This window comes from Quercus lobata, chromosome 12, assembly GCF_001633185.2.
Source record: "Quercus lobata isolate SW786 chromosome 12, ValleyOak3.0 Primary Assembly, whole genome shotgun sequence".
In the NCBI taxonomy this organism is placed as follows: Eukaryota; Viridiplantae; Streptophyta; class Magnoliopsida; order Fagales; family Fagaceae; genus Quercus; species Quercus lobata.
In genome coordinates, this window is record NC_044915.1 from 16,722,392 (window position 1) to 16,741,534 (window position 19,143).

General features: G+C 39.0%; 3 protein-coding genes across 3 annotated transcripts; all 3 read right to left on the reverse strand.

Moving 5' to 3' along the window:
• Nucleotides 1–298: 298 nt before the first annotated feature.
• Nucleotides 299–3,311, reverse strand: LOC115971213 (12S seed storage globulin 1-like). Its single transcript, XM_031090979.1, has 3 exons — nucleotides 2,825–3,311; nucleotides 1,235–1,955; nucleotides 299–1,026 (listed from the first exon to the last, which is right to left on the reverse strand). Exons 1-3 carry the CDS (start codon nucleotides 3,018–3,020, stop codon nucleotides 873–875), a joined length of 1,071 nt encoding a protein of 356 aa, XP_030946839.1. The 5' UTR covers nucleotides 3,021–3,311; the 3' UTR covers nucleotides 299–872.
• Nucleotides 3,312–13,092: 9,781 nt separating this feature from the next.
• Nucleotides 13,093–13,677, reverse strand: LOC115970299. The gene has a single exon (XM_031089952.1). The coding sequence runs from the start codon at nucleotides 13,675–13,677 to the stop codon at nucleotides 13,093–13,095; it is 585 nt and encodes a 194-aa protein (XP_030945812.1).
• Nucleotides 13,678–14,160: 483 nt separating this feature from the next.
• On the reverse strand, nucleotides 14,161–14,628 carry LOC115970301. Its single transcript, XM_031089953.1, has one exon. It carries the CDS (start codon nucleotides 14,626–14,628, stop codon nucleotides 14,161–14,163), a length of 468 nt encoding a protein of 155 aa, XP_030945813.1.
• Between the last annotated feature and the right edge of the window lie 4,515 nt (nucleotides 14,629–19,143).

Consider the following 19,143-nt stretch of genomic DNA (forward strand, 5'->3'; position numbering starts at 1 on the left):
TTTTAAGGAAGAAAGGGGCACAGTTAAACAACACTTAAGCAGGTCTATGGAAAATAATAAATGAAGATAGAGAAAATCTATTATTAATTAAGTAAATAAGGTGGAAATCCTTAATCATTTAATGCTACTTTTTCAACCATTGGATCTATTAAAAATCTATGGTATAAAAGAGTTACACCAGGTGTAACTCTTAAGAAGTTACACCAAGTGTAACTTAAATTCATCTCATATATATATATTACCTGTTCAAAGGTAACAGTTATTATCCAAAATTGTAAATTGTTCTACAAACCAATAATATCTTTAACATCAGTGGACCACTTCATGTAGCAAATGTGAAGAATATCCATAATTGAAATGTATTCCTTTCGTACTTCAAAGTTCAAACTAATGATCTAATCCAGTGTTGGGTATTTTACTTAATAATACATATTTTAAAAATTATTTAACCAAATAGAACTGCCCGAGTTATTCTTGAAGGAGATGTCCTGTTTGTTATTGATTCTCTTCCTCTTCTCTCCTCCTTGACCAAGCTTCACTGGTAATTTCTGATGACCTGAACCTGTTGTTTCTTTTGCAAACCTTCTCCTTTTGGACTGCTTCTCAGATGTTGGTTGATTCCCTTTTGGTTTATTAATAAAATTTCTTATTCAGGACCAAAAAAAAAAAAAAAGCCACCATTATCGTACACATGAGGACCAACTCCTACTAACACCAAAACACCAAATGAACATCTATCATAAGACCATGTCAACAGGTCTACAATCACAAACCCAAACATAAAATATATAGAAGGCCATACAGGGCTAGAGCACTCTAAGCTTTTTTATTGAGGTGACTAAGAAACTAGCAAGACTAAGCTAGTTTTTTGATCAATTTGGTGGAGGGAAGAAAATGGCATCAGAAGTCCTCTTTGAGGAGAAAAGCTTCTCAGTATCAGCATCCACATCGAATGAAGCCTGGAGAACCGAAGGAGATAGAGCCTTCCAAACAGAAGTCCTTCCAGCTAAATGAGTGAATATTGGACTGCCACAGAAAAAACAAAGTCATATGATTCATAAAAACTTCACAAGAAACAATCATACACAATTTAATATTAAATTGCCTATCCTGCTGAGTTATTTATGAAAAATCGTCTCCCACACTAGCATATTAAATAACCAGAACGCCTAAGTACTAAAAAAAAGCAGTAGCTTAGCACAAATGTGACAATGTGTTGTGGAAAAAGTCTTACTTGGGGGTGGTGATGATAGAGAACCACTCCATACCCTCAGGAGAGGCAATCTTTGAAACAACAAAAAACCTTGGCACGATGAACAAATTTCCTGCCTTAAGAGTTGTTTCCAAGACCCTACGGCCATCAACACCGACAACCTGAACACGGCCACTACCCCTAACAATATAAGTCACCTGCAATGCCGAGTCACAAGAAAATCCAGGAGAGCACATGGCACTTCCATCCAATCTAACAAGGTCAGCCCCAAGCCCAACTTCACCAACCAAAGGAAGGTTATTAGTGTTCAAGACCACAACCCTTCCACCTTTCTTAATGTCCACGTCTAATGGAGCCTCCTCACAATTCAATGCCATACCCAATCGATGTTCCTTCTTTGGCTCAGGCATTTTAAAGTTCCCATCAATCTTGACAATTCCATTGCCTGATTGCTTTCCAACAAGGGTTTTCACAACATTCTCATCCAAGTCCCATGCTCGGCTCACAAACTCAGTAGAGAACCCACTGAAGATCCGATTGGAACCTGTCAGGAAAAACTCAGTAAACTCACCAGCTTTGTGAGCTTTTGAAGTATCTCCCAAGAAAAGAACAATTAACTCAGTGTCCTCTTTGTTGTACCACCATGTAACCACGCCAAAAGGAAGGGCAATGGCATCACCCTTCTTAATTGCGAGGACCTTCTCTTCTGATTCAGGAAGCACAATTCCAGATACACCATTTCCTATGGGAAAAAAAAAATATCAATGATGAGTAAGTTAACATATTGCATAGTACTACACAATGAATGGCTGAAAGAGTTTGGATCATACTTTTATCATTACACTGTAAAAAGTTTTGTAGACAATATGTTCAGCAAAATTACTAATTACATCATTAAAGAAAATTAATGATTGCTTACTCTTCTGCTACGTATGGACAATAGCAGAGTACTACATTACTACTCTTTTTCAATTTTTCAAAGATCAAGTCATCAAATCATTCCTATCCAAAAGTCTTTGTTCTTTCCAACATTTATTTATTCCTACATAATAATTCAAACAACCAGATTACTTTGATTGTTTGTTTTCCTTTTAATTCAATTAAAAAATCAATCACCTAAAAAGTTTGGTGAAGTTTAGAATAAAAATTCAGAACATGACAAAAGATGGAGCAATCAAGAGCATAATAAAAATTGCCAGGATATGATTTGAGTCCACCTAGCCCGATGGTAGTGAGTTGTAACTAAACACAATACCAGAACAAAATTTCACACGATGCACTAAAAGATACCTAGAAAATCCACAAATCAAAAACCAGCCCAATTAAGAAAAAACTAAAAAGTAAATTCCATTCAAATTTTATTCTACAAATTGTTTACCCAACAAAGAACCCATCTATTAAACAAATTAATCATCGAATAAAAATTATATTATTAAAAAAAAAAAAAAAAGAGCATACCAGTACATCAATAAATCTAAGTATATAACCACAACAGCAATAGAACATACAACATAATATTGATCAGACAATAAAACTTAAACCCACAAACATAGACAAGCAAACAAGCGAAAAAATTATAAAAACAGAAACCGATTAGATATATCTATATACCTTGGAGTACATAAGCAACCTTGGCAGAATCAGAGTAACGAGGAAGAGCAAAACCATTCTTGTCAAGGGCCAACTTGGCAGCACCAATATTCCCTTCACGAAGCATGGGAAGCTCAGATGGAGACCAAGCATGGTACGACCCTCCATTGCCACCGTACACCTTCTTAGCCAACTTTGGAGAGAGATCAAGCTCCATCGATTTTCTTTTACTCTTTTACTCTTTGAAACCCAAAAAAGAATAGAATACCCAACAGTCTATGCTGTGCGTGAAAACTGAAAAGAGAGTATTAGATATTTATAGTAGCAGCCAGCGGGAGAGTAATTATTGTTGTAGATAAGTATTGCTTCAAAAAGAGAAAGATTCTGAGATAAAGACGGAGAGGGAGAGTATACGGATTTAAACAAACAGCATGCCACGCAGGCAAGCTGTTACAAAAGTTGAAAAAGCATGGAAAACCTCGTTGTGGCTGTGACTGTGACTGTGAGTACAATCAGTTTCTGAATTCGACGCATAGGGAACGCTACCTGACCAGTGGATTACAGATTTTATCCATTCTGATTTTTACATTTATTGGATTACAGATAAATTTTCTTTTTTTATTTATTTATAAAATCTAAAACAAAATAGTAGGTAGGGACGTTTTTGAATTTTAATTAGGAAAACATTAGGCTAATTTAATTAGAATTTTTTTTCTAAATAACAATAAATATTAAAAAATTTAGTTAGTTGTCATGTTTCAAAATAATGTTGAAAACTAGCATCTCGAGTGTCTAAAACTCGAGTTCTAAGATAAAACTCAAGTTTTTAAGTCTCGATTTGTAAGAGGATTAGTTTAAAGTGAGAAAAAAATCGACGTGAAAATCGAGTCTTAAAGACTTGATTTCCATAAATTACGAAAAACGCCGCTATAGGGTTTTAAAACGTCACTATAGGGCTTAAAAACGCCACTATAGGGCTCACTAAACTTGGTACTTATAAAAAAAAATTTGCAGGAAAATGCCGCTATAGGGATTTAAAACGTCACTGTAAGGCTTAAAAACGCCACTATAGATGAAATTTTTTTTGCATAAAACTCGAGTCTTAAAGACTCGAGATCTATGTAGTATTTTCACACTCGCAGAACGAGTCTTTTGGACTCGAGTTCTAATATGGATCTCGAGTTTCTAAAACTCGAGATGTTACTTTTCTTAAATCCTTCAAACCATTCCTAACTTACTATTTTGAATTACTATTCACATTTGTTCTGCACAAAACCTCAATTTAATTAGGAAACTCATCTTTATCATCTTTCTATACTACTAATAAGAGGATTATCCTATTTTGTCTTTTAATTTTTGACGTACCAAATATTCTCATACAAATTATAAAATAACATATCCTTTAGTTTAAATTCATTTGCTATAAAGACAACAAAAATGTTAAAAGTGTAATTTGACATTATTCAAACCATCCAAGACCGTATAATCACGTTCATCTAACTACATATTAGAATTCAAATCCATCTATTTTCTATTTGATAAGTTTGTTTCCTATTTGAATTCAAATACTCTGAATTATCCTTTAAAAAAAACTCTTGGTTACTTTAAAGAAGGAAAAAAAAAATGGTTCTATCCAAAATAATAATAATCAAGCACGTTTTTTTTTTCTTTTTTAATTTTAATTTCAAACAAATCTATACTACTAATCTTTACTACTTACAAACTAAATTACCCTTACAAACAAACGTAAGAGTTAAAAAGTTAACAAATTGTAATTATTAAGGGAAAATAAGTCATATTACCGATTTTTAAAATCCTTGAGTTTAGATAAACCTCTAACCTCCCACTACAAAAATTCAAATCTCTTTTAAGTCTATCACAACTAAAATTTTGGGTATATCTACTTCAAAAATTAAAACCGTTTGAAACTTCTCATCTATTTGAGTTTTAATTAAGTTTCTCATCTATTTAACAATTATCACTGTAGGGACACGATTTGGGGCCCAAGCCCAAAAAGTATGGAGTCTTGGTCCAATGAGCCCAAAACAATGAATTTATAGAGATGAAGTCAAAGAATTAGGTCCCAGTGAATTGGACAACGGCTAGTATTGAGCTAAACGACAATCAAATACAAATAAAAGATGTTGATGTCAATGGACTTTCAGTCCAAGGAGGCTAAATTATAGTATATTGATCACCGTTGGATACTAAGGCAGTTTAGATTGCTACAATGTTCTCTCTCAATTTCCCTTTTTTGACCCCCTCTCCATGAAGAGTCTTCTACCTTATATATCTTCTTTGGTGTCATCTTTACCCTCCACTTGTTGATTATCTGAATCCCCACTTGAGTGCTTATCCCATCAGCCACCTTCCCTGGTGCTCTGTGAGTTGCGATAGCCAATGTGGCACTGTTCAAATGTCTTCTCCTCATAAATGCGGCTAGTAAAGTAGCTATTGTGCATTTAATGCGGTGGTGTCAGCTTTCTCTTAGATATTTTTAGATTCTCTTCCTTCTCTCATGCCCAAGAAACACGTCTCTATCATTGAACCTTCTCGACAGGCCACTTTAATTGTTGGGTTATATATTTTGAACCATATTCACAAGTCCGAGGAGTATGTACTCCTCGGACAACACTCGTTTGCTCTCCACTTATAGGTCTCAGTTTGAGAATGTCTCATCATTAGTAGTTTCTCTTCGGACCTATCCATCCCCTCGGACAAAGCCTAAGGCCCAATATGCAATCTTGGGCCTTTATCCCTACAATAGCCCCTCAAAACCTCGGATTTCTTTTATCCGAGAAGAAGAGCGAGGTTTTGACTTTTAAGAATTAGTGACATTTGATTTTGTTGCCCACACGTGTGGAAATTCAGTTTTCTATGCGTCATGGTTTACCTTTAACGTTTCGCTGCCCACGAAGCATCATTAATTACTCCAGGTGGCATGTTGTCTCCCAGATCTAGTGGCAAAACTCAAATCCAACGGCTAGGACTCTTCCTGGAAATTTGAGCAGGATAAATCCCTCTCATTTCCCTCTCCTATATAAAGCCTTGAGGATATGCATTCTCTTTTACTTTACCAATCTTCAAGCTTCCTAGTGATCTCCAGGGCTCTAACTTGCAGAATTTTCTAAACTACAAAACTTTTGAAACCTTTTCTTCAAGATTTCTCCGTAGGTCTTCTTTAAAAACAAAAGAGATAAACACACTTATTCCCGTAAGTTCTTATTCTTTTATATTCTCCCTTTTAATCTCAGCCATCCTTCTCGGCCTTCTTTTCTTTTAGAAACTTCTTTCTGAGGTATTTTCGATCATTCAAATGGGTAGATTTAAGTATTTGGTAGATTCTCTGGCTAGCATAGAGAGCTTTAGGGCTAGGCACTACATCCCCCCAGGAGTAGGTCTACAGTACTGTCCCCCAGAAGGTGTACTTTTGGATAGAAACGAGAGTGAGGTTGTCATTCCAATGATTGCCTTTATAGAAGGAGGAATGATACTTCTTATGGGCAGAATAACTAGGGACTATCTACTTAATCATAGATTGTGTCCACATTAATGTGCCCCCAATATGTTTAGGGTCTTAGGTTGTGTGGATGTACTAAACGACCAAATGAACCTCGGTCTCACATGGCACGATGTTGCCCATCTGTACGAGTGTCATGCCCTTTCAAGAGGATATTACCTCAAATCTCAGTCTGATAAGGTGAGACTAATATCCTCCCTTCCAAAGTCCAACAAAGGCATGAAGAACGATTACCTAGTTGTCTCCAAGGAATGGCATGACGGTCTTCACTACCCAGTTAGGGCAGGAACACCAGGTGGGGTGCCCTAGGACCAGGTCTCTCGGCCGAGACCTTAGTTTTCTAAGCTTTATCTATTTACTTTTAATAGTTCGCCTCCTCGGATAATATTTATCATTGGTTTAACCATGTTTACCTCCTCGGATGTTTTGCAGATAAAGGGCACGTTTCTCCAAAGCTCAGCTTAATCAACATTCCCGGGCTCAACTTTCTGTTGAGATCGAAGATATTCGTGAGTGAGGACAATCAGCTGCGGGCCGCTCACCATATCTTAGGTTACGAGCCTTTGTCGCACATCTACCTAGGCGCAGGCCAAGCGCTGAGAACAGGTAACCCCGTCTTGCTCGGATAAACGTTTCAAAGCCAGGGTTCCTTGCAAGGCGGGATCTACTTCCTGTGGTATTGCCTGCCCAACCGAACCCTTCGCCATTTGCAATACCGCTGCAACAAGTTCCACCTATAGCCGTACAAGTAGCGGAAGGGATAGCCTCCTCCTCACATTTGTCACTTGAGGAGGAGATAGACAAATTTCAGTTTGCTGAGAAGGAGAGAACTCCCGAGATGCTTGTGGAGATTTTGGGCTCCGAGATAGAATCTGACAGGCTTTCTACAGCTCATCGGCCAAGGTAGGCCGCTACTTTCTTTAAAACAAGCTCCGAGGAAGCTAAGGTTATGGACCTTAAAAAGAGGCCGAGCTTAAGGGGTCTGATGGCTAACAGGGGTAAGGAAGCGACTCCTCTTGAAGCTCCTAAGACCGAAGCTTCTGCCAACCTTCCTCCTCCTCCTTCTCTTCCTCCCGTTGACCAAGGTCCGCGCGCTAATCCGAACCCGAAGAAAAAAAGGCCTCTTCAGGAGTTGGAAGAGGAGGAGATGCCTCCACAGAAGGGCACGTAACAACAAAAAACAAAAGACCCTAGAGACAAGAGGTTAAAGTCTATGAAGAGCAGAGACGATCTTGAGACACGTCGTCAGCAACGCACGTGGGCTCCAGTGATAGAGATGGACGGGGCCTTTATCCCTTATAAGTCCACGATAACGGAGTCTAGCAAAGGGCACTCCATGTACCTGGCCCAAGCCTTAGAGCAGCCCCTCCTCCTACCAAAGGACATGGATGCCCTTCGGCAGATGAGGCAGCTCGATCTTTTTATGTTTCTAAAAAGAGACCTCGCGATGGTGAATGCAGTTTCATTTGCGTCTCAACTCATTCCCTTTTTTTCATTTACATGACTCTTTAGGTGTAATCCTCTTGTTGTTTTGTGTAAGTCACTCAGCAAGTCTTCGTGGCCAAAGAATGCATTAGGAGCGCCCACAATAAATTCGAGGCCGAGTCGAACTTCTGGCGCAAGGTGGAGAGGGCGCTTGGGTTTGCCAAGGAGGAGAAGAATCAGCTGGCCAAGAAGCTCAAAACATCTGAGCATGAACATCAAAGAGCCTCGGCACGGCTTAAGAACACCGAGTCTCAGGCCGAGGACCAACGCTAGCTTCTCTTCACCACGGAGCTAAACTTAGACACGGAGAAGGCTACAATTCTAAGCTTGAAGGCCGAGCTGGAAAAGGCTAAGGCAGAGGCCCAGGCGGTTAAGGACGCTGCTCAAGCCACGTAGACAGCAGCCTATGAATGGGGAATGCTCGAGACAGTGCAGAGGCTGGCTGAAGAGGTAGCCGAAGTATGCCAGGACTACTGCACCATGACCTGAAATGAAGCTCTTAACAGTGCAAGGGTTCCAGTAGACTCTGAGCTGAGGAGGGCGAATAGGGTGTATTTTCCAGAGCCCATTAGAGAGATCCCAACCGATCCTTCCTCAGCCGCTTTACCCTTACCTCCTCCTGAGCATGTTCCCAACGCTCAAGATCTTACCGCTGACGTCGGGACTTCTACTGGATCGGGTATGGGTAAAGAGGGCCTTCCTTCAACCAGTGGCGCTTCATTCGAGGATACCCTAACCATTGAGGACGTGATCTCTCAGGCTAAGGAAGCTGAGAAGCCTAAAAGTGGGGATGCCCGATCCAAGACTACAACTACCAAGGAGGATCCCCATCCAAAGAAAAAGTAGTTGTAGGGTTTTACTTTTCCTTTCTTTCTTTTTTTTTTTTTCCCTTTTTTTTGGGTGATTTTGTAGCGTGTAATATAACTTTGAAGTTAATGCATGAACCTTTCCTTTTATTCTCCGAATCTGTATTTTTCGTTATTACTCTTTTTTCTTAGAATTCGTTGTTATTGTTGTAGATGAGCTTGATGATATATCTAGCAATAAAGAGTTGCTATCTGCTTATATCAAGGACTAACCCACATACAATGAGCACTTCATTTACGAGGGACGTACCTCGTGTTTTGAGTTCTGTTTATCACTTATGGGAGTGCTTTCGTGTGTCAAAAGTAGTTGATTTCCCCTAAGCCTATAGTCCGAGGAGCCATCTAGGACTTAAGTTCTGTTTAAAAACTTGTAATGAGGACAAAGTAGTTAATTTACCCTAAACCTGTGGTCCGAGGAGCCATCCAAGACTTAGGTTTTGTTTAAATACATGAAAGGATGTCCGAAGTAGTTAATTTCCCCTAAACCTGTGGTCCGAGGGGCCATCCAGGACTTAGGTTCTGTTTAAAAACTTGTAATGAGGACAAAGTAGTTAATTTCCCCTAAACCTGTGGTTCGAGGAGCCATCCAGGACTTAGGTTCTGTTTAAATACATGAAAGGATGTTCGAAGTAGTTAATTTCTCCTAAGTCTGTGGTTCGAGGGGCCATCCATGACTTAGGTTTTGTTTAAAAACTTGTAATGAGGATAGAGTAGTTAATTTTCCCTAAACCTATTATCTGAGGAGCCATCCAGGACTTAGGTTCTGTTTAAATACATGAAAGGATGTCCGAAGTAATTAATTTCTCCTAAACCTGTGGTCCGAGGGGTCATCCATGACTTAGGTTCTGTTTAAAAACTTGTAATGAGGACAGAGTAGTTAATTTCCCCTAAACCTTTGGTTCGAGGAGCCATCCAGGACTTAGGTTCTGTTTAAATATATGAAAGAATGTTCGAAGTAGTTAACTTCCCTTAAGCCTGTGGTCCGAGGGGCCATCCAGGACTTAAAGTTCTATTTAATACTTGAATTGATAAATGAGAAATAAGAAGCGCAAGGGCTTTGTGCAATAGAAAGATTTACCGACAATGGATACTCTCATTAATAATAGTTCATTTTCAGGTTGTTTACATTCCAAGGGCGTGGTACTACATGCTCATCTAAATCTTCTAGAAAATATGCCCCAATGCCAGCCACTGAAGTGATACGATACAGTCCTTCCCAATTTGGCCCGAGCTTTCTCCATGCGGGATTTTTAGCATTGCCCAGTACTTTCCTCAATACTAAGTCCCCAGGCACTAATGGCCTCAGCTTTACTTTGGCATCATAACCTTACTTGAGCTTGTGCTAATAGTACGCTAGTTGGACCATCACTTTTTCCCTTCTTTCTTCAATAAGGTCTAAGCTTTTTTCTATCAACCCATCATTGTTGCTCGGACAGAATAAGCTGGTTTTTAGTGTTGGAAAACTCGTTTCTAGAGGAATAACGGCCTCGGCTCCGTAAGTCATCGAGAAGGGGGTTTCTCCAATTGACCTGCGGGGCGTGGTCCGATATGTCCACAAGACATGTGGCAGCTCTTCCACCCACCTTCCCTTCTTGTCATCCAACCTCTTCTTAAGTCCATTCACTATGACCTTGTTAACAGCCTCGGCCTGCCCATTCCCCTAGGGGTAGGTTGGGGTAGAATATCTATTCGTGATCTCCAATTCGCAATAGTACCTCCTGAAGGCCTTACTATCAAACTGAAGACCATTGTCCGAGATGAGGGAGTGAGGGACCCCAAACCGGGTGACAATGTTTTTCCGGACAAACTTTTTAACGTCCACATCTCTGTTATTTGCTAGAGGTTCAACTTTAACCCATTTGGTAAAGTAGTCAGTGCCGACGAGCAGATATCTTTTGTTCCCTACTGCCCTGGGAAATGGCCCGACGATATCCAAGCCCCACTGAGCGAATGGCCACAGGTTGGACAGTGGATTGAGGATCGAGGATCCCTCTTGGCTGATGTATGTTTGGTACGAACCTCTAACACTGGTCGCACTTCTTCACGTATTCATGCGCTTCTTTCTGCATGTTTGGCCACCAGTAGCCTTGGGTGATGGCCCTATGGGATAAGGACCTGCCTCCTGTATGGTTTCCGCAAATTCCTTCATGCAATTCCTCTAGGATGAGTTCCGAGGCCTCAGGGTGTATGCAGAGCAAGTATGGTCCAAAAAAATAGCGCTTATATAGCTTCTAGTCCTCGGATAGCCAAAACCAAGAAGCTTTTCTTCGTATCTTGTTGGCTTCGTTCTTTTCTTCGGGTAAGATGTCATCTTTCAGAAATAGTACCAAAGGGTCCATCCAGCTAGGTCCCACTCTGACGTTGTGGACATAGATCATTTCTCTTTTTGTCACCGAGGGTTTGTATAAATCTTCCACAAGGATGACTCAAGGTAAACATTGAGCCGAGGAGGTGTCTCGTGTGGCCAGAGAGTCAGCATGTGTGTTTCCACTTCTGGGGATGTGCCGTAAGCTAAAAGAATCGAAATGTGATCTCAGGAGTTTAGCTTGGTCTAGGTATTCTTGCATTCTTTCATCTCTTGCTTCTAACTCCTCATTCACTTGGCCTACAACAAGTCTTGAGTTCGAGAACATGTTTATAGCTTTTCCGCCCAGTTTTTGGACCATGGACATTCCTTCCAGCAAGGCTTCATATTCAGCCTCATTATTCTTGACTGAGAAGCCCAGTCTTAGTGATTTTTCAATGGTAATCCTTTCAGAGGAAATCAGGACTAGCCCTACACCAAAGCCCCTTTGGTTCGCCACACCATCAACATATACCTTCCAACAAAAAGGCCCTAGTAAAGAGATTGCGCCAACTGATTTTTCATCCATGCCTTGCGCCCATACTTCTTCTTCTAACGAGGGTTCAGCAAACTCAGCCACCAAATTCACAAGGACCTGACCTTTCACGGAGGTGCGAGGCATGTACATAATGTCAAAGGCCCCTAAAATCGTGCCCCACTTAGCAATTCGCCCCGTATAATTAGCACTCCGGAGTATGGACTTGAGCGGGAGTTGAGTTAGAACAATGACTGTGTGTGCCTGGATGTAATAGGGAAGCTTTCATGTAGCCTGAACCACCGCCAAGATGACTTTTTCTAGTGGAAGGTAGCAAGTCTCAGCTTCATGCAATGATTTGCTTACGTAATAGATTGGGCGTTGTACGCCGTTGTCCGTTCGTATCAGCACTAGGCTTACTGCATGAGGGGCCACAGTAATGTAGGCGAACAAGACCTTGTCAACCTCGGGACTTGACATAATTGGTGGCTAAAACAGATACTCCTTAATTTGTTGGAAGGTTGAAGCACATTCTTCAGTCCATTCAAATCCCTTTCACTTATTTAGCAAGAGGAAAAAAGGCCTACACCTATCCGTCGACCGAGAAATAAAACGGTTTAAAACAGCAATCATGCCCGTAAGCTTTTAGACCTCCTTGGGGTTCCAAGGAAGATGCATGCTGTGGATAGCCCTGATTTGATCGGGACTGACCTCGATGCCCCTGTGAGTCACCATATAGCCCAAGAATTTTCCCAATCCTATCCCAAATGAACATTTGGACGCATTGAGACACAGCTTGTGTCTCCTCAGAATTTCAAAGGTGCCACTAAGGTCCCTCACGTGTTCGGACACTACTTTGCTATTTACCACCATGTCATCTATATAGACCTCAATACTTTTACCCAGCTGTGGCTCAAACATTCTGGTCATCATTCTCTGGTAGGTGGACCCTGCGTTCTTCAAACCAAAAGGCATAACCTTGTAATGGTAGTTTCCAATGGGGGTGACAAAAGCTGTCTTTTCTTGGCCGTCTACGGCCAGGGGTATTTGATGGTATCCTTGAAAGGCATCTAAGAAGCTCATTCGAGGGTGACCAGCGGTCGCGTCTACCAACCGATCTATCCGGGACATAGAGAATGGATCTTTTAGGCAAGCTTTATTCAGATCCGTGAAGTCTACACATACTCGCCATTTTCCGCTTTTCTTCTTTACCACTACAGTATTGGCTAGCCACTCAGGGTAAAAAACTTCTTTGATAGCCCCTACTTTATTAAGCTTTAACATCTCGTCCCTAACAGCGTTAGCATGCTCCTTCGACGGACACCGAGGGAGTTGCTTCTTGGGGGTAACGGATGGATTAACGTTTAGGTGGTGGCAAATGAAGTCCGGATCAACCTCTGGGGCCTCATAGGCATCCCATGCAAACACGTCTTCTTTTTCTCTAAGAAAATCAATTAATTCTTCTTTCTCTCGGGGGGGTAGTTCCAAGTTGACCTGAAAGAATTTTTCCGGATCAATGCCCACAGAAACCTTTTCTAGATCCTCGCATTTTGCCTCCTCGGCTGATCTATCACCGGGCAATGTCGGGGTTGTTGATTGCTATAAACCACTTTCAGTAAAGGCCGAGGGCTCAACGTTGTGTTGGCGTGAAATGGCGGACACCATGTACTGCCTGGCCATGGTCTGGTCCTCTATAATCTCCTTGACTTGGCCCTCCGATGAGTACTTCACTTTTTGGTACAGGGTAGAAGAGACAGCCCCTAGGGCATGAAGCCAAGGCCTGGCTACGATGGCCGTGTAGGGTGAATAAGCATCAACTATGATAAAGTTCACATCCACCACGTCCGAACCTGTTTGTATGGGTAGTCTGATCTGGCCCCTTAGAGTAACCATCTTCCCTTCAAAGCTTACCAGAGGGGAATCGTACGCCGTTAAGTCCTCGGATTTTAAGTTCAGCCCCTTGTATAGGTTGGGGTACATTACTTCCACAGCACTGCCTTGATCTACTAGCACTCTTCTCACATCATATCCTTCAATCCTAAGCGTGACGACCAGAGCATCATCGTGGGGTTGGATGGTTCTGACCTTATCTTCATCCGAGAAACCCAGCATGGGTGATGCTATCTTCTTGGCCTTTTTAAACTCCCGATCGCCATGCTCGGTGGGAGGCCAAGATACAAACATTACTCTGGAAGGACAATAGCCGGTCCTTCCCAGGGCGGCAAGAATGATATTTATCGTGCCTATAGGCGGTTTCAAGGAGATGTCCCTCCGTGTCTCAATGTTCGCCTGTCCTTGTCGGCCACTGGAGTGATGTAGGAGGTGACTTAATTTTCCCTCTCAGACTAGCTGGTCCAAGTGGTTCTTCAAGTTTCGGCAATCCTCGGTTGTATGCCCTGGTTCTTGATGGTATTGGCAATATAGGTTTTGGTTGCGCTTCATGGGATCTCCTGCCATTTTATTTGGCCGTTTGATGAACAACTCATTCTTGATTTTCTCCATAACTTGATGTATCGGATCTTGGAACACAGCGTGAACTGCTTGCGCGTCGGCAGATCCGGATTGCTCTGTATAGTCTCTCCTCGGTCGGTTGTTGTTGTTAAATCAATCCGACCTAAAGTCCCTCCTCTCCTAAAGGACAACCTTCGCTTTACCCTTACCCAATTGTTAGTCCTCTTCAACCCTTTTATATTTGTCGATTCGGTCCATGAGTTGGCGTTGGCTGGTGATAGGCTTCCCTGTTAGGGATTTTCTTAAACCGTGCTTAGTTGGGAGGCTGCTTTTGAAGGTACTAATGGCGACATCATCATAGTTTCCTTTTATCTCATTGTACATCTCCCAATACCTATCCGAGTTGGCCTTTAGGGTCTCCCCTTCTCGCATGGACAAAGACAGGAGGGAATCCAAAGGTCGAGGAACCCTGTTGCTCGTGATGAAATGAAAGCCAAAGGCTTGGGTCAATTGCTTAAAGGAGTCTATGGAGTTTGGCCTGAGGCCATCAAACCACCTCATTGCCACCAGTCCTAGGCTCGACAGGAACACTTTGCACATCAAAGCCTCATCTTTGGAATAGACGGCCATCATTTGGTTAAACTGGCTCACGTGCTCCACGGGGTCTGTTCGTCCGTTGTACATAGTGAAAGTAGGTTGATGGAATCGTCGAGGAAGCTCAACCCCTTCTATCTTGCGTGTGAAGGGTGACTTGGAGATTCAATCCAGGGCCTTACTCATGGCGTCATTCACTAGGCCTTTATGGGACGAACTTCTGTGACTGCGTTTATGATGGTGTTCATCCTCATAGGAGAAGGTCTCACTTGGTGGAGTTCTTAACCTTTGCCAATAATTGTGGTCTTCTTCGTCGCTTGTGTCTGAGCTGGAAAGGGGACGCTTCCGTTGTGCACGACGTAGTTTCCTTTTCAAGTTGTCGATCTCCTATTGTAGGGCCTAGTTACCATCCTGCTTTTGGGATACGTGACTTCTCCCCTTAGAGTGGCCTTTGCTTGTATGGGTAGTATGTACACTACCCTCTTTCTTGATCTCTCTCCCATTCAAGGTTAAGAAAGTTGTCCTGTCATTCAGAACCTGGTAGCTTTGTTCAATGTGGACCTGTCTGGTGTGGACCTGATCCCACCATGTTTAGCCGTTGCACCTGCTGAGGCACAAGTTCTTCCCACAGACGACGCCAATTGTAGGGACACGATTTAGGGCCCAAGCCCAAAAAGTATGGAGTCTTGGTCCAATGAGCCCAAAACAATGAATTTATAGAGATGAAGTCAAAGAACTAGGTCCCAGTGAATTGGACAATGGCTAGTATTGAGCTAAACGACAATCAAACATAAATAAAAGATGTTGATGTCAATGGACTTTCAATTCGAGAAGGCTAAATTATAGTATATTGATCACCGTTGGATACTAAGGCAGTTTAGATTGCTACAATGTTCTCTCTCAATTTCCCTTTTTCGATCCCTTCTCCATAAAGAGTCTTCTACCTTATATATCTTCTTTGGTGTCATCTTTACCCTCCACTTGTTGATTATCTGAACCCCCATTTGAGTGCTTGTCCCATCAGCCACCTTCCCTGGCACTCTGTGAGTTGCGGTAGCCAATGTGGTATTGTTCAAAGGTCTTCTCCTCATAAATGCGGCCAGTAAAGTAGTTGTTGTGCATTTAATGCGGTGGTGTTAGCCTTCTCTTAGATATTTTTAGGTTCTCTTCCTTCTCTCATGCCCATGAAACATGTCTCTATCATTGAACCTTCTCGGCAGGCCACTTTAATTGTTGGGTTATATATCACTCATTTGCTCTCCACTTATAGGTCTCGGTCTGAGAATGTCTCATCATTAGTAGTTTCTCTTCGGATCTGTCCATCCCCTCGGACAAAGCCCAAGGCCCAATATGCGATCTTGGGCCCTTACCCCTACAATCACTAATCTCCATCCCTCCAACTTTTCTTTTCTCATGCCAAATTTAAAAGTTAAAATCACATTTAAAACTTTATTTATATAAATAAAATAAAATAAAATAAAATAAACTTCACATTTAAAACTATTACCATCACAATTGGATAAGATATGATCACTTTTAAAATAAGAAAACTACCATACCCAGCACACAATATTTTCCCTCTTCATTGCACTGTATCTCCAATTCCTTCATTTTGTGCCTATGATCTTGATGCTCAGTGGGTTTTTCTATATTTTTCATGTTGGTTGATAATGGTTTCTTACTTTATTAGATGTCTCTTATCAGTCCAAATTTTCATTCATATTTACCTTTTGAAAGTGCATAAGTATTTGATTTTTTATTTGAAAAAAAGAATGAGCATATTTGACCCTTTTTTTTTTATGTGCTTAGCTATTCTGATTTTGGAATAGTATTTGAATCTCCAAAAAAAAAAAAAAAAAAAAAAGATTTTGGAATAGTATACGATGGAATTAGTATGCCTTTACATTTGTGGGATTAAGGTATGGTTTTTTTTTTTTTTTAATTTATTGTAATTCTATCATTTAATTTTGAATATTGTTCATCTCCTTCCTTTACCCTTTTTTTCGTAGTTTCAGGTTCTAGAATACAAATTTATTTTATATTGGGTGTCTATTTGGAACAGCTTATTTAGCTGAAACTGAAAACTTTTTGTTGAAAGTGTAAAAAAAAAAAAAAATAGTTAAAAAAAATAAGCTGAATAGTACAATGAGACCTATGAATAGTAACAAAAAGTGCAGTGAGACTCATGAATAATAGTAAAAATAAACTGAAAGTGGAGATAAGCTGAAAAATTTAGCTCATCTCAAATGCACACTGGATATATAATTTGAAGTAGGAAAAAAATCCAAAGCAAAAAATAAGCTGAATAGTATAATAAGACCTATGAATAGTAACAAAAAGTGTAGTAGGACTTATAAATAGTAGCAAAAATAAACTGAAAGTAGAGATAAACTGAAAAATTTAGCTCATCCCAAACGCACACTGGATATATAATTTGTAGTAGGAAAAAAATCCAAAGCAAAATTTGATTCAAACAGGCGCTGAATAAAGGTATGGTCATTTTCTCCCCACTTTTTACATTTCATTTTTTATCCTATCATTTCACTTTTGTTCAATTGCTCACCTCATTGCTTTACCATTTTTTCTTCATAATTTCATATTCACTTTTTTTCATTCACTTTTTGTTTTTATTTTATTTTATGCTATTCATGGTTCTTAAGAATCATGAAAAATATATGGAAAAATTGAAATAGTTTGGGTAAATGGTTTCGGGAATAATTATTATTTTAATTAATAATCAATTAGTGTTAACTGGCCCACTTTTTGATTTCTTAACAGGTTGAAATGATAGATTAAATGTCAATAGGCCTTTTTTTAAATGGAAAAATTTTCATTCACCCTAATTCAATATTTAAGTATTTATTTGATTATATTTATGCTTTGTTACTCATCGATTTGTGACGCAACCTAACATAAAAAAATAAAATAAAAAAATAGACCAACCACACAAAATAATGACTTCTTCATTTTATTTTATTTCTTAATAATTTGATAGTTAAAAGTGGGAGATTAGAACGCCAAATGTTTCATTTGTAAATACCAATTGAGCTAAGAAAAATGCATCATTAAACTAAAAAAACAAATAAATAAATAAGAGAATTATTGCACGCGTAAAGCGCGTGCGATGAGTTTAGTGTGCATATAGTATGTTTCTATAGTTCTTCTATACTACCATAACTTTTAACACAATTTTTGTTATAAAGTAATGAAGTGGTTCCTCTCAATAAATAAAAAAATATAAAATAAAAAAAAGTAATGAAGTGGTTAACTTTGAACGGTAGACATTCAATTTCAGATAGACTCATCATATTTTCTCACTGCTCACTATTAATTACCTACTGGATAAATATATAGATAAATTTTGAATTAATGGTGTCTACTACATGATACCAATATTTTATCTAATGTGCATGTCACCCAAATTTGCATATTGTTGAATAAGAATTCAAGTGTTTTTTCTTCCTTAAAATTAAAAGTACAATGGAGAAAATATTCAAAATAACATGAACATTTAACTTTTAAGCCACTAGTTTCTCCAAAAAAAAAAAAAAACTTTTAACCCTCTAGAATTTATTTAATTTATTATTTGATGATTAGAATTATAAATGTTTGGATTAAAAAAGTACAGGTTAGAATTTTGATTTTTTTTTTTTATTCTACCCATTGTCAGTTAGTGAAGAAATTTATTCACGAAAAAAGAAAGACAACTCATAAGTTAATGTATGAATTTCAGCCATTGCCTTAACAATGACTAATTCCATGTGGTTATAAGGCATTGTATATATCAACTAAGGATGCTCTTCAATATTTATAAGTCTTTTTTTTTTTTTTTTTGAGAGAGTTTCAAGAGAGTTTCAACCTATGGCGTCCGCTCCTAATGATTGTTCTTTATCATCAGACCAAGACACCAATCAGTTTTTGGTGTAGGCGGGAATTGAACCCCAAATCTCTTATACAACCATCAGAGACTTTACCAGTTGAGCTAACTGGAACCTACATTTATAAGTCATTTATATGCCTATATTCCTAATTGATTCCTTTGTTTTGAAGTAAAATATTTTTAAAAAATATATTTTCTCATTTTTAGGGGTTTATTAGCCGCGAATCCGCACTTTGCACGTGATAATTTTTTAGAGTGGTCTCATTAAATTTAATTTTTACAATTTGGACTAATTTAATAAAGAGTAATGTATTTCATAATCATAAATATAATATAAGAACAATCATAAATCATAAATATTAATTTGAAAATTCATATTTTTATTTATTATAAGAAAAATCATAAATCATAAATCATAAATATAAATTTTGTCGTACCAAAATCAAAACAATATAATTTTTCTTAGAAATTCAAAAGGCAAGTTAATGAAAATATTCATTTTTTAATAAAAGTTACTAATAACATTTTGTGAATCATTAAAAAGCATATAAAATTTGGAAATTATTCTTTAAGTTTTAAATAAATTTTCTCAAACCTTGTTTTTTCTACCCAACTATCCAAAACACTAAAAAACGTAACTAAAAAAATAACAATGATTAATTGGACCAATTAAGAAAATAATTTGTTGTTAATAATCTATTAATGTTATTTTCTTTATAGAAATT